At 38.7% G+C, this 13,140-nt stretch overlaps 1 protein-coding gene across 35 annotated transcripts in view; it reads left to right on the top strand.

The window, feature by feature from the left end:
• LOC136840220 (homeobox protein cut-like) overlaps positions 1–13,140 on the top strand; it is a 518,427-nt gene that overhangs the window by 381,344 nt on the left and 123,943 nt on the right. For 15 of the 35 annotated variants that reach the window (XM_067106808.1, XM_067106807.1, XM_067106787.1 and 12 more), the window contains one exon: positions 2,268–2,306. The exons of the other annotated variants lie outside the window; for them this stretch is intronic. In XM_067106808.1, coding sequence (XP_066962909.1) covers positions 2,268–2,306 — 39 coding nt within the window. The remainder of the gene's footprint in view (positions 1–2,267; positions 2,307–13,140) is intronic. 35 annotated transcript variants of the gene reach the window in all.

Raw genomic sequence — 13,140 nt, 5'->3', positions numbered from 1 at the left:
TCTCTCTCTCTCTCTCTCTCTCTCTCTCTCTCTCTCTCTCTCTCTCTCTCTCTCTCTCTCTCTAGATAAAAGGGGGAAGATACAGAACGGCAACTGCAGCTGCGGTGATGTCTTTTAGAACATCAGCCAGGGCTTTGATCAGCGCCCTCGACGGGCGTTGATCATTAGCAACAGGCTGGCGTCATAAAGAGGGTTGGTTATGCAGGAGAGAGAGAGAGAGAGAGAGAGAGAGAGAGAGAGAGAGAGAGAGAGAGAGAGAGAATGAACAAATCATTACCAAAGTTTTTTCACATCTGACATTAACTAAATTTCTCTACAACCTTGTGTTTGACGTATGAAAAAAATAATCTTAGTGAGCACATTATATATATATATATATATATATATATATATATATATATATATATATATATATATATATATATATATATATGTATATATATATTAGTTAAAACCTTCTATCTTATTTTTGATAAAGAAATTATACATAGGAAAAGTTTCGTAATAAAACCTCCCGCTTTACGTTAAGTTCTACTTCATAATAAAGTCTAAAGTTCTCTGTCTTAATAAAACCATTCATAAGGAATAAAGCTCTGATTAGAACCCTTCATAGAAAAGTAAGAATAATTTCTTACTTGTTGAACCTTCTTTTTGTACACGAAGCAAGAAAATTCTCTTACCTGTTGAAACGTCCTCTCGTGCAGGAAGTACGGAAATTATCTTACTTTGTAAAATGATCGCCATAAAAGAAGAAAGTTCTCTCATTTTGTGAAACCTTGCTCACTTTGCAGGAGAGCCGAACCAAAGCATTTGATCGCTGCTCCCCGCTGCCGACCATTTTTAATTTTAATACCTGATACATTTACTAATACATTCTGCGCACATTTGCAATAGTTTCGAATTCATTGGGGCGATCATTCCGGAAGCGGCACATTAAAAGTATTTTGTGTTGCGTATTTAATCACATAATAGCTTGAGCGTTGAAATCACATAGACATTGAAACAGTTTATTGCTGCCGATTGGACATTTTCAAAACGCTCTCTCTCTCTCTCTCTCTCTCTCTCTCTCTCTCTCTCTCTCTCTCTCTCTCTCTCTCTGTATACATGTGTATCTAACAACGGTGGTAATTATGTTCGATGGAGTTTCTTCGATTAGAATAGTTTTTATTTGTTTGTACCCCATACGTAAGGTCTTTTACTCTGTGGCTGATATACTCGTATATGTACTTTGGATATATACGGTATACATAATGGCATTACACATACTGCCGAACAGTTGTATTCTTCTAAGTTTGTGTTAACGTTCATTACATGCCTGCGTTGCTTATAAATTATCATCTAAAATTACAATTAAAAAAGTCAAAACTTTAAAATTGATTCATGATACTAAACAGAGTTTCATTTATGCAGTGAAGTAAATGGAAACAGTTTATAAATTCATTTGATTTTATGGCAAATCAGTTCAAGTAGGTGGAGTCTGGACTTTCGTTTAAATAATAATATAATGAATTATGAGTTACATTTCAACTAACTGGGAATGTGGCTGGCTAATTCTTTATTCTTTCAATGTTTTCCATTCAGTGATTGTAGCGATATATCAGTCATGGTCTGTTAGTAACCGGATGTAAATCAATTATGTTTTCATTATGGTGAGGCACTGTGTAGATTTGTCCATTACTGGGGCAAATCTGTGTTGATATATCAGAGTATGCATTTATTTACACATTCTCATTCATTTCATTGGCATCTTGTCATTCATGAAAACCTATTCTTAAACTTGTTTTCAATAAGTAATAGTCACAGATTTCACAAAAATATGTTAAGTAAAAATCATAAATTTCAAATATAACCTGTATAAACATTTCAGAGGCAATCTGTAATAACCTAATTAATCTTATCATTCTGATATGCTTAATTCCCTTGAATAACTAATCATATAAGTTCAATTACTTATTTCCTAACGGTAGAACATAGCTAAAAGATAACATTGACAGGATTCTACAGGGATGATTAGTTAGGAATTCTAGAAGCAAGGAAAATAGACTGCAAGAAAATTTGACATGGTCAGAGACTTCAGAGAAAGAAGACTGACTGTATAACAATCACGAAATCTCACTTAGGCCTAAGAAAGATCATCCATCCTCTTAGGCCTAAAAGCATGTCATTCAGAACTGCATCACCTCTCCGCCCCCTCCCAAAATGTATCAATTCCAATCGCTTCAGTTCAATCAATAGAGTAATACAGATAGAATTATTTTGCATTGCAGCTTGCCGTAGGAAACCCGAATCTTGCCAGATGCCAAATGGTTAGTATTGTCTCTCCTTCAAGTTCCACACCACAAGCTAGTCATGTTTAATAAAAAAAAAATGAAAAAAAAAGTCCTTCCGGAGATAGCGAAATGTACTGTATACTGTCAAACCTCACGAGTTCCACTGAGTGCGGTGATAGATTAGGGTTAATTATTTGCTATTTTCTTGATTATCATCCCTGTTATCATAATTACCCCTCCTTTTTCATATTTCCTCAGCCGTGTCAAAATTCTTCAGTGAGTTTTTCACTCTCTTGCGTCTGACTTGAATATAAATGGTTAGTTGGGGGAAACACAGTAATCTTTGTGAGTGAACAAAGTCATTTTCCTTTTCCGTGGAGAGGTTGACTGTATTTCTTACATGCGTATTGATGGAAAGATGTTATTTGCTGTGTGATTTCTCTAGCTCCAAAGTAAAGTAGTTTTTGTTTTAGTCTGCCATAGTTTTACTAATACCATTTCCTTACTAATATAGTTATGCATTTTGCAGTGTTCGTATCTTTTAATTCGCGAATCAGAAATGCACAGTATGTCTGGTGATCCTAAACGCAGTTAATAGGGACGTCTGTATTTTACTTGATTTGTTTACGTTTCCATTCCAATTAAGGGCATGCCCTTTACGGCGGTATCCTTCGCCATGTCCCTTTATTAAAATTGGCGTTATTGGCAATTATTATCTGCTAACAGGGGTGCCAACAGACGGAACTTGTTGCATGGACTTTGTATTATTTCCAAACGCGGCGGAAGTCAGCGGACGAACTTTGATTCTGTTATTTTATAATTGGATGCCTTTGAATTCACAATGTAAAATTAATATAGGTGTTTAATGAACCGGCTTCGGCGTCCTTGTTTGTGGTTGTTCTGGTTGGCAGCCCTGCCCATTGGAGCCATCTGGCGACAGGTCGAAGCTGATCGTTCGTCTAACCATCAGCGGAGGCAAGTGTTATTAAACGGCGCTGTTGCAAGGTCGTAAATCCATCACAGTATCATGGCCATATCGGCCTTATCACCTGTTCCCTGCCGATCGTGTATGAAGAGTAGACGAGAGACGTGGACGCGCTATAAATTCTTAGTGTTCTAACAATTTCCCTCACTTTTCTTTTTGCTCTTCTCGCTTTCGATTTCTGTCTTCGCTAACGAAGGGTTTAGCTCCAAATGCCTATTTGCCCGCTTTTATTAAACGATTGCATTGTTTTCAGAAAGTCACAAATGATTGAGAGTTTTTGCTTGCGCGCAGAGAGAGAGAGAGAGAGAGAGAGAGAGAGAGAGAGAGAGCGTCGAGACTGTTATTATTTAGATTTTGTTAGAATGCAGTTTAAACGCCATCCCTCTTGTCATAGCTGTGCGCCAGTGATGTCATATGGCCCATCGTTAATCCGAATATCCTAGGAATGTGAGCCTTACGGCATTGGACGGATGAGTCACATCCCCTATTATTATCGTATGACTTAATGACGTTATTCAATAAGGGCTTTATTGGCTTGCATGAATATCATAAATCTAACCCCCCCCTTCCCCCCACCAATCTTTGACCTCATCCCCCTTCCCAGCCTTTAGATTCACTCACTCTTTTCCCCTCCTTAGCCTCTTCCTCCTCAGGCTCCTTCCACCCCCGCCCCCTCCCTCCCGCCTTTCCCATTTCCATCTCTCTGCCGTACCCCCTCCCTCCCCCCTCTCACTCTCCGCTTTAGCCTTAGCATGTATTTCCACATAAGTGACCCTGTGACTAATACCAGATAATTGTATGCGAATGAGAAATATCTGATCGTTGCACCATGTCTGAAAAGGCGCTGGATGATGGCGTTTGGTATGACTCTTGTTTCTCGAATCATTTTGTTGACAACTTGACCATTTATTCCCATTAAGAATTTTAGTAACGAAAGAGAACATCGGAATGTCTATGTTTTAAAAGTAAAAGTTTCTGTTAGCACGCTGACATGGAGCACAATTTTCTCTAGTATTTTTTTTATTACGGCTTCCGAGTATATCGTTTCATGAATTGTAAAATAAAGTGCCTGTAAAACGAAGGTTGAGGAAATTAACGTCTGCCACAATCGATGCATGATGGAAGACCTAATTCCCGGTCAGCATGAAGATCAAAGATCATGCCAATGGATCCAGTGGTGTTAATGGCGTAAGGGGGCGTGTTTGACCCTGGGAGGGGACGAGGGGTTGCGGGGAGGGGAGGGAGGTTAAACTAACTACAGGCTGGATGGTCCCTGAGGATTGCGCAGTCACATGTAATTGCTTTCGGAAATCAGTATGTCGTGCAAGCACTTCATCCGTCTTGGCTTGTATAAGACCCGTGTACAAATCTGAGGGTCATTATGCGATTAAAACATTGATCCTTGTACACTATTGATCAGCTGGACGACAGCTTCGGCCATCCCTACCCCACAACACCACGCCGACATGTCAGGGTACGTCGCCTACGCGATCGAGGTTTTCAAAAAAAGTAAAAATGAGATATTTTGTCTTGTCGTTACAGTTGTGACTTTAGAATGAAAGTAAAAAAAGGGGGGCGGGGTTGGGGGCGGGTTTACAGCAGTTGAAGGAGTTTGGATCTATCTAAAATAAAATTTGTTTAATTGTTGTAAAATTAAGTCTTCTTATAGACAGTTTTTAGCTTGTGTTATTCCCATGCACCAAGGTATTGCTCTTAAGAGAATGTAAGGCTTATGTTACATCATTATTGCCTGTTTCAGGATATGTCTCATATATTTCTTTTGTAAATATTATCCAGTTTCACTCCTCCAAGTCATCCGTTACTGCAGATATTTATGTTTTTGCAACAATTGTTTTTATGATAAAGAACAACAACCAATTCTGAGATAATTCTATTCAGAAATATGTTTGCGTTAAATTTATGCAATATATCCCTTCCCTCACATAAATATGTGCCAAGAATTAATTCATAATAAATTTTAATAATTTATTGCCATAGATTAAATTATAAAAATGACGTAAACAGAATAAATTTTTACGAGATTATGGTTTTGCACATACAAACTTCATAGAATTTTTTGTTTAAATGTAAATGAAATGCAACGTATTCTATCCATGATCGCGATAATAAGCGAAGTAATTGGGAAAAAGAAATCTATGAAGGTGTTTCCTTTGTGCTGTGTATATGACATGCATATGACATGATCCTCTTCCTTCCGCATACAGCTCTCAACGTCCCTAGGACAAATGAAGTGAAATACATTAATTCATAAGAATGACTTTCATTATGCAACTGTTGGAAGGCATGCTGTGATGAGTCGGAAGCCATTTTCATCATTATTGTAATTTTCATCGATATTCCCTTTCCGGGAATGGCTAATCGATCATCCAGACATCAGTTGTAGGTAAGCAGAGGGAATACGACAGGAAAGGGAATGGGGGAAGGAAGCAAGTTGCAGACAGTGATGTTATCGCGGAAAATTTATTTCTCTGCAAATTGCGAGATACGAATCGCCAATCGAAAGTACAGTTTTTCTTTGTATGATATACTTTGTGATAAGTATAATTTTACCATTGCAGTGTTATCAGTATTCTTGTTATTATCTTCATTAGATTAGTGAGTAAAATTTCTAATTTGTTTCGGTCCACAGTTCAGGTTGAAATGATTACCTTGTTAGTTATTTTAGAGAGCTGTAGTTCACCAACAGGAGTTTCTTTTGAATACTGGAACGTAATGCAGACAACACTGCAAATTAGTAATTGTCATATCTGTTAACTCTATTTGAAGAACTCAACACAAAAGCCGCGGTGTAATCTATTCACCTGAATTCTAAATGGCGATATTGTTTAGATATATATCCTGTTTTGAATTATTGCACAGTTGCTATTTTTATTTTCCAGCAATCTCACAAAGCAATGCATCAAAGCCGGTAAAAACACTGGACGTCGAGGAATGATGCTTGACCAGAAAAATATATTTTATGGCGCTTGTTTTGGATGATAATCCTCATAAATATCTATATTAGAGCTGAATGCTAAGCCATCCGGAAGAAGTGGAAATCTCTCCTCCTCCTCCTCAGCCTCGTCTTCCCCAGCTCCTCACCCTCGTCTTTCCCTCCTCCTCCTCCTCCTCCTCTCCTCTTATTCCTTCAGCTCACACAAACACTTGGGTAAGTCAAGTGATCAGACCAGCAAATCATTATTATGTACGCATCATGAGCCGCGTGCGGCGCAACCCAAATCCCCTAAAAAATGAGAAAGTCCTTGAACTAACACTGCACGTAGTTACATTAACTGTTGTTTAGGAGGAAGCCGCATTGGCACAAGGTCGTTACGATAAAATGCTGCTTTTAAGTTTTTGGTGACGTTTCTGATTTTTGGTTGGAAATTAGAGGAGAAAAAGGAGGGCCGTCATAGTAAACGGGTTTCCGAGAATGTCTCGCAGGGGTTGTCGGGGGAACGCTAACGAGGTATCTTGCCACTGTGGGCATGGAAGTTATTGTACAAGATGTTTGCTGTGCTATGTTATTGTGCGAGGGTTCCGAACACACTCCAGTAATACTTATTCTGGTATTTTTAGTGGTTGTTTTAATCTCTCTCTCTCTCTCTCTCTCTCTCTCTCTCTCTCTCTCTCTCTCTCTCTCTCTCTCTCTCTCTCTGAAGACATTTTAGTAGATTCTACCTGCCCTGCCATATAAAGATAGTTTGTATTATCATCTCTTAGCACGTATTACTTTCAGTATTTTATACGCGCGCACACACGTGTATCCATATATATATATATATATATATATATATATATATATATATATATATATATATATATATATATATATATATATACATATGAAAATGAATATCTCATGTCTTTATTCATGTGTTCCTTCAGACTTAATCCAGTTCATAATGAACTCTGTGGATGTGTTTCCATTGTGTTTACCCGTGGTTCCCTTCTCCCATCCCATGTTCCTTTCATTTCTTCCCTTGAACCTCCGTCCGATCAGAAATTGTTGAAGCGGCACCCTTCATTAGACGACCGCGTATAAAAAAAAATGTTGATAAACAAATGAAAAATTGGGGTGTATTTTATTCTCCCTCTCCCTCAATAGATTTCTTTCTCCTCTTCCCTCCCCTCCTCCTCCTCCTCCTCCTCCTCCTCCTCCTCCTCCTCCTCCTCCTCCTCCTCCTCCTCCTCCTCCTCCTCCTCCTCCTCCTCCTCCTCCAGGAAAACCTCTCCCCACATCTCTTCGATTATAATTCTGATTGCAATTCATTATCATTTATAATTTGAGTCTCTGCCGAATACTTGATTGCGATTATGTTGTTTCCTAACAACGGCTCTCTCTCTCTCTCTCTCTCTCTCTCTCTCTCTCTCTCTCTCTCTCTCTCTCTCTCTCTCTCTCTCTCTCTACTAGTAATTGCATTATCTCTTGTCTTTGATTTCGAGTGTGGCTCGATATTTATCCTGCCACAACGCTAAAAAAAAAAGAATATTTAGGTACGAATCTGATTCTTGGCTCAAGCAAATATTACGTCCTTTCAAAGTGGTAATATTTTCATGTCGTAATGAAATTGACCTGCATGGACAATATAATTATTTTGCATTAATATTTCTGTATCTCGTAACGTTTATCGCATATCGTATTTACTGCGTATGTATCCGGTTGGTAATTTCATTGTTTGATAATGGTTGAAGCATTTCATGATTTATCACAGGATTGTTGCAACCACACCAGACTCTCGTTACCACAAGGAATGCGTTGTAAACTTTTTCTGAAGGGGCCTATAGCCAGAAATGTCTCCGATGAGAATAATTGCCCCGTCGTATATTTCTTCGCTTTAAAAGCATCCCAACCTGTAAATATGGAAATAAATTAACAGGTAAAGAAAGGTAGCAGTAAAATGCAGCATTCCACGGAACAACCAAAGCCGATTTTAAGTCGGAAATGAAGTATTTTTGTTGAACATTTATGGACAGTTTTTCCTTCGCCTACAGCTTTTGTCTGAAGTATTTGTAGGGAGCCATTAAAAGTCATCGGGTGTTGGAGGGGTAACGGGGGGAGGGAGGAAATATTACTCCCCTCATCCATCCTTCTTCCTCCCCCTCCCCGACCTGCTCCCCTACCACACCCCCTCCTGTGTACCTCGGGTTTTCGCCAATACCTTACCGTTAATGTATTAGGCTCCTCAATTGCGGGCCTCCGAACGACAGAGTGAGCGAACTTTTAATAGATTTATTCTTATAGTTTTCGTGATGGATGTAGCCCGCAGTTATTTCTATTAGACCCACGACTAGTCTCTCGTCTTTTTTTCATTTTTTTTTCTTTTTTGTTAGTAGGCGACGCGAGGAAGAGGAGCCTCAATATTCTTGCATGCTTACTGAGCATAAAGTAACTTGAGTGTATTGAGTATATATATATATATATATATATATATATATATATATATATATATATATATATATATATATATATATATATATATATACGTATATATATTAAGCTTTGGAAAATTTTGAGGTAACCTGAAGCGGTATGCCAAATGGTAAAGTATGTAAGGAGGAGCGCCCGAAAATCATCAGTGGTTTTTTCTCTTCTCTTATACGCTCGGGGAGAGTTTAAGCGCAGTCTTGTTCTGATGAAAACAACCGTTTTGAACATTCCGTTCATTTACTTTCGTGTTTGCGAAAGTTTGTGCGAAAAGACTGAACAATGGAGATTGCAACCAAACAAGGACCAGGTTTGGCAAGAGGTGATAGGAGAAAATTATTATACCCACTTGTGTATGCATGTTTAATTATATTCTCTTCCATCTGCAGCCTCCCTCTCTCCCTACCTCACTATCAATTAATGAACCTTTTTCTTTGTTTCTTTTAATATCAACCTGGCGTCGCCGTTCTTTCAAAAGCCTCCAGATGGTTCACTAAGCTGGCGCGTGTTCTTTGAATTCGCTCACTCTCTCTCTCTCTCTCCTTCTCTCTTCGTCGTTATTTTTTCATTCATTTAATTTTAGTATTTTGCTGATTACCTTGATATAGCAGGAGCCGCGAGAGATGATTATCAAATTCAGCTGTTGCTTTTTGTCTTCTGCCTTCTCTTTGGTGTGCGTGTGGTTAGTAGTCTACCGGATTGTTCTCCCTGAAGGCAAAAACTTCGTTCCCTCTCTGTCTTCGGTTTGATGACGCAGATAACTGTCAACAAAACGCATTCTTTTGGAAGCGAAGACTTTGTAATGAGAAGGTTAGTAAATTAAGCCAAAAAAAATATTAAGATATTCTATTTGTTCCTTTTGATGCTCAGAAAAGAAGGCTAAAGGAGACGACCGAGCGACGATCAGGATGCCCTTCCAAGACGCCGCCTTTGGCAAGAGCGCAAGCGAGTAACTTCAGACGATAATTGGTGCTTTGCAGAAGACCCACAAACTATTGCATCGTTTTATCATTGCAAGGAAAAAAAATTGAACTTGCCAATGAGCTACACCCTTAGCCTAGCGGCGATTTCTCTCAGATCACTCTGCTCTTCTCAAGGGCTGGCTGTAAGTCAAGCGCCAGTGGTTGACATCAACTTAGATATATTACATCTCGTTTGAGCTTCTCCCAAAGCGAATAAAGACAGTAAGTGGGAGAAGAAAGGGTAGGAGCTACGGAAAATAATCCTTACTGTTATTTATCGCTTAATAAATTGTTTGGCTGTTGTTCTTGTAATTATTTTCTTAACAGTTCTGTTGATTATTATTTAGTTGGATATTTAGTCGGCATTTTTCCCGTTCTTATTGTCATTATTACAGTTATTTTTGGTGGTGGTGGTTGGGTTATTGTTGATTTTTAGCCATATTTTGATGCTATATATTAATTCTGCTTTACTTTTTATTGGTAATACCGTATTCCCGGACATGCTTTTATCATGGCGTATGCTTTATGAATAGCTAAGAAATAATCACCACTGTACATTGCAACGTAAGCGAAACCCTAGAATTTTCCCTCCACTATGTGTAAAAATTTGTGGTTTCACTAACAGACTCTTTGGAATTTTTACTTTTTTTTATTTTATCTTTGTCGTTTTTCTCTACACAACTTTCTTTTGAACACAAACCGACCATCCCCCGTTCAGCTGACACGGCTTATGATGGAGTGAGCCGATTTTGCGGACGGCGATAAAAAAATGATGAATAAAAACATGTTACAAGTAATTAGGCACATCTTTTCCGCAAGGGGTCGAGAGAGGGATAGAGATAGAGGAAAGACGTAAAGAAAAAAAAGTAAAACCACTTCTGATACTTCCGAATTAAATAATCTGTTTTAAACAACAGATCTTTGCATCTGAGAGAGAGAGAGAGAGAGAGAGAGAGAGAGAGAGAGAGAGAGAGAGAGAGAGAGAGAGAGAGACAGCTTAGCGTTTTGTATGCTCGTGCGAATGCAAACCCAGACTCATTAGATTCCAAAGCTGTGTCATATGGATCACGGACTTGTTAGAATCTTCTGGTTTAGAAGATCATTACGAAGGATTAATTGGGGTCCTTTGGGCTAGGGAGTTAAGTCGAAGAGTAGAACCTCTGGCCATTTTAGGGGATTTGTCAAGGAAATGGAGTGGCCGGGGTCAGGGAGGATTGGTACTTGGGAGGAGGGGTTAGGTTATGATTACTTTGGTCACATTACGAGACAGGAAATAGTGGTAAGGCTAATATACAAAACCACAGCCATCTTCAACGGCTCCTGTCTCCTTTGTAATTCTTTAAAAAGGTCCATCGCTTCCGAAAGGGAGATTAAGCTCCCTCGGTACGGTTAGGGAGACAAAGTTTTCGTGAGGCGACTCTGCGGATTGGTTTGTTTATTTATGTATGTATGTATGTATGTACCATATGTAGTATGAATGTATGTATGTATGTATATATATACACGTATATATACATACATAAATACATACATACATACATACACATACATACATACACACACTTTTATTTTAGCCCTTCCTCTATCAAGGGTGATCGATTACCACTGCATTCATACTTTTAATCGTCGATTTATGAACCCTTAGCAGATCATTTCTGCAACATTAGCTGTTTCTTACGCCTGCTTAGAAGACTTATCAGCAGCTTTTCATCTTGCAGAGCATACTGTGCCTGTGTTCCCATAATATGAGGAGTTACAAGAGCCATGAACGCCAAGCATAAAGAAGAATTCACTTCATTGAGATTCGACCAGACTTTGGGAACACAGCGCCTCCAGAATAATAGCGACCAGAATTTGCCAATGATTATAGTACGAGCATTGATTACGGGGATCCGTTAAGTGTATCATTTTCACCTCAACAGTTACGGGGTAGACATCGGATCATTATAATAAAATAGGGGGACACGCGGGAACACTCGGGAAATCTTCCCATGAAATGAGTAATTACATTGAATAACAACCCACTAACCCCCCCTCCTACTCTCTCCCTTCTTCCCTCTCCCACTCCCCTAGACACCAGACCAGCGGTACGACACACGTAACCATTTCTATCTTTGGGTTCAACATAACCAGATCGTTCTATTTTTTCCATATGCGTGGCTGGTCTTCCGTCTAGTATACTGTGATTTCTTGAGAGATTTCCTGTTTTTACATAAGTCAGTTATTTTGTTCTGTGGCGAATTCTTTCTCTTTTCGTGTTTTTACGACCGCCTTTGTTTGTGTGGTGGCGTTTTCCTCAAGTCTGGCTTCATTTTATCCTCTGATACGGCTTTCTTGGCATCCAAGTTTTCGTAGTTCATACTCCTGAGCTTATGGTTCATAGTATATCTCCGCCCTTCAATCTGTAACTTTCATTTGTGGCTTCTTTTCCTTGCCACCCCAGACTAAAGAATATTTGTTAAACTAGTCTCCATTTCATCGTTGGTGGTGGGAATACTCATACCTGAAATAGCAGTTGTTTGTGACGTCGTTTTTGCTCTATTAAAGCGAATCTCGTGCGTTTGTGCCTGACAGCATCATTCTGAGGAATGAAACCTATCACGCAGCATTTGTTGCCCGAACAAAGATCAAAGATTCGTCACGTCAGATGGATCTCGATAAGATCAGCCAATGGCCTAATTAATGATCAAATTGAAGAGCGAGATTCTTTTCATGCGTCTCCCCCCCCCCTAGAACTTTTGGGCGACCCATTTTGACGTTCTGATCTTTGATCTTGGTGTGGATATAAACACGTACATAAACACGCAGTTATGAGTGCAGTCAGCGTATGCAGCCACGGATCAAAGCGGATATATAATTAAACCGCAAAATGACGTTTTACACCAAATGTTAATTGATGTTTACAGACGGGAATACCCTTCAAGAATTTCTCATTATTATTTCTGATCTCGCTTTCACTTGCCGTTTTGCTTTGCTTAATATGTTTTTATATGTTCAATTTGCCTTCTTGTTCTGGAGCTATACGTGGAAATGAAAAATAAAAAGAAGATTTCTATGTTCATTCCCCTTGAAGTGAAAAATAATTTTTACGTTGACTTTTCGGAAACATTTATGTGTGCGCTGTCACAGGTGAAGCCGCGAAAAACAGAGAAAGTAATTTGATATAGAAATTAGAGTGTTTGAAATAAATTTAAGAAACAGGACGGAGATGAAACAGAACAGAGAAATGATTAAAAATTAAAATTGCTCTGAATAATATTTAGAAATATGATTAATGGAGAGGATGATTCGAGTTGAACGTGGCTCCTCAAATCAGTCTATTTTGACAATGAAATAAAAAGTAGAACTTCAGGGTAATTATGAAAGGCTACACAATGTTTGAAAATAAATGTAGTTGGTTTGAGTCAGCTCTATAATCATGAAATTTGCAGAGAAACTTAGATTAAACAACAAATGTCACTCCTCTAAATAAAGAGCCGTGTTCAAAATATGCGA

Source organism: Macrobrachium rosenbergii, chromosome 7, assembly GCF_040412425.1.
Source record: "Macrobrachium rosenbergii isolate ZJJX-2024 chromosome 7, ASM4041242v1, whole genome shotgun sequence".
NCBI lineage: Eukaryota > Metazoa > Arthropoda > Malacostraca > Decapoda > Palaemonidae > Macrobrachium > Macrobrachium rosenbergii.
Note: the sequence above shows the minus strand (reverse complement) of the source record. Positions and strands in the feature narration are given on the sequence as shown.